Source organism: Phytophthora parasitica, assembly GCF_000247585.1.
Source record: "Phytophthora parasitica INRA-310 unplaced genomic scaffold supercont2.4, whole genome shotgun sequence".
Classification (NCBI taxonomy): Eukaryota; Oomycota; class Peronosporomycetes; order Peronosporales; family Peronosporaceae; genus Phytophthora; species Phytophthora nicotianae.
In genome coordinates this window covers 2275277-2277615 of record NW_008648990.1, presented here as the reverse complement: position 1 = coordinate 2277615, position 2339 = coordinate 2275277, and the positions used below count along the sequence as shown (strand labels likewise).

Genomic DNA, 2339 nt, shown 5'->3' with positions numbered 1-2339 from the left:
GACCGGTCGTTGCAAATTTGGAGCCACAGCGTGCGCTGCTGTTCCGACAGCTCCGCGAGCACAGCATCGTTGTATCTGCGTGCGCGACGGGGGTCTGAAGTTGTGTAGCCTATGGTCTCAGTTGCTGCGACCTGTACTCGTTGAAGCGTGCCATTCCATTGATCCGAGATAGCCGTGTCATCGTCGTCATCGGTAGCCGGAAGATGTCGTTTGAGAACTGCAGAGTAGGCTGACCGTGTGTCATCGTCGTGAATGAGTTGGTTGCGGTCGAGCTGTAGGTGGCCTTGTCGTGTTGGGCGTGCTCGGTATCGGAGGCGGCCCGGGTTGCGAAGGAAAAAAATCTGCCGTTACGAGCTTGTGGTCGGAGGCGGTTAGCGTTCCGCCCCAGGATTGAGCATCTTGGCAGAATCGGCGGCAATTCTGGGGGCAGAGAACGTAGTCAATTTGATTGTAGACGATGTGCTCCTTACGACGTTGTGTCCAGGTCGTTTTGTTCCTTGCTCGTTTTTTGAAGGCCGTGTTCGCTGCAAAAAACTGAAAGGCGTCCCAGAAAGCCGCCAGGGCGCGGCCGTTCCTGTTACGGCGTCCTCGAGCGTGAACCCCGAGAAAGGTTTCCCCCGTAACGCGGTTCCCGAGCTTGGCGTTGAAGTCACTGGTGGTAAATGTGATGTGCCGCCTGTTGAATTGTGCTGAGATCTGCATAGACAGTGTCAACTTCGGTTAGTGTTCGTCCGCTGTGTGGCGCGTAGGCTGTGACGACATTTACGCGTCCTGTTTGGGGAAGATGTATCTGTAAGACGTCGAGGCGGTCGCTGTGTGCCCAGAACTTTTCTAGATACGGGGCCCCTCGGGGGGAGACGGCGAAGCCTACTCCGTACATCTTGGAAGCGGCTGTCAGGGTTAGGAGGGTGTAGTCTCCAATCTCGTAGCGTCCTAGCGTATAAAGCTTGGTCTCTTGGAGGCCTAGAACGTCAGTCTTGTTGCGCTGCATGTCTTGTGGTAGTGTCTCGAACTGCTTAAGCATGGAGCCCAATGACTGGACGTTAAATGTGCCGATACAAAGGCGGTTAGTACGGTCAGTGCGGTCAGAACGTGGCGAAGAGGTTAGTTTGACAGTTGTGGATGGTAGAACACGAGAGAGCATCGAGCAAGAAAGAGTATCATTCCACGGAAGCACGGAAAAGGCTAGAGGGATGAGTACACCGACGACAAAAGGGAATGGGACGAGGAGAGACTGCAACGCACAAACGAATACACAATGTTGGAGCACGATACCACAGAGAATGGACAACGAAACCACACCAACAAAGCGCGTGGAACCACGGAAGCCAACGAGTGTAAAGGCCATCGGAGGAACATGTCCACGGAAGAGGACTGAATCAATGACAGCCACGAAATTTCATTTAAAAAAACACGGTCCAGGAATGAGTATGCAGCGACAAGGACACGTACGACAGAGGGCACGGGCCTCGGCAGATCATGATCCACTGAAGACCATGTACCACGAATAGTATGGAAGCCATGGAAAGGAATACAAACACTAAATCATAAGCAACAACCAAGGGAAATCGTACTACGGAAGAGCGTGAAACCAAGGGAGAGCACATAACCACTGAACATCACGGCACCACGAAAAGGATGGGCAACCACGGATCCGCTGTTCGCGGGACGAGGAATGAACACAGGAGTGCATGAACAACTCAAGCGCATGGACACGAAGGTGTAGTACGGAATAACTGAAATGTGCATCGACGAAATGCCACCGAACCGCGTGAGATTACGGAGTGTAGAGTAGTTCGAGTACACAACACACCGTCGTATTCGGGGGCCACGACCGTACCCACAACATCAAAAGTACAGGGGTAGGACTTAAAGCACATGGCAACAAGAACTACATGGGGATGCGACCATCTCTTCTCCAATAAACCACACAACCGCCGCCGCGAACCGGCGGCGCTTGGCTAGCCTTGAACTACTATTACAGCAACCTGTCTGTCCGTCATACTAAAACAAGCTTTTTTTCGGACAGATTATTGGACAAATTTCAAAAGATAGAAGAGATGTGATTGTTTAATAATAAATGGAGCCCACTGATTGACTGAATTTATTTACGATTGGCCGACCATTTCCAGCAAGTTCTGCGCACATGAGAAAATTCATACATAACCTACGGCGCTCGGCCAAAAAGTAATTTCTGACAAAATTCTTTTTGTAGAGATATTGAAGGGAAACCATTTTCATTACTCTCCGGAGGAATCACTATCTTGAGCTGTACCACTACGAGGGTACCGTCGACTTTATGGCTGTACTGCTGATTGCAAGGTAGATTACAGTGGATG

At 51.0% G+C, this 2339-nt stretch overlaps 1 protein-coding gene across 1 annotated transcript; it reads right to left on the bottom strand.

The window, feature by feature from the left end:
- Positions 1-240: 240 nt before the first annotated feature.
- Positions 241-1024, bottom strand: PPTG_03614 (hypothetical protein; the record flags this gene model as incomplete). The annotated part of the gene is made up of 2 exons (XM_008896290.1): positions 241-696; positions 872-1024. The coding sequence occupies 2 exons, from the start codon at positions 1022-1024 to the stop codon at positions 241-243; spliced, it is 609 nt and encodes a 202-aa protein (XP_008894538.1).
- Between the last annotated feature and the right edge of the window lie 1315 nt (positions 1025-2339).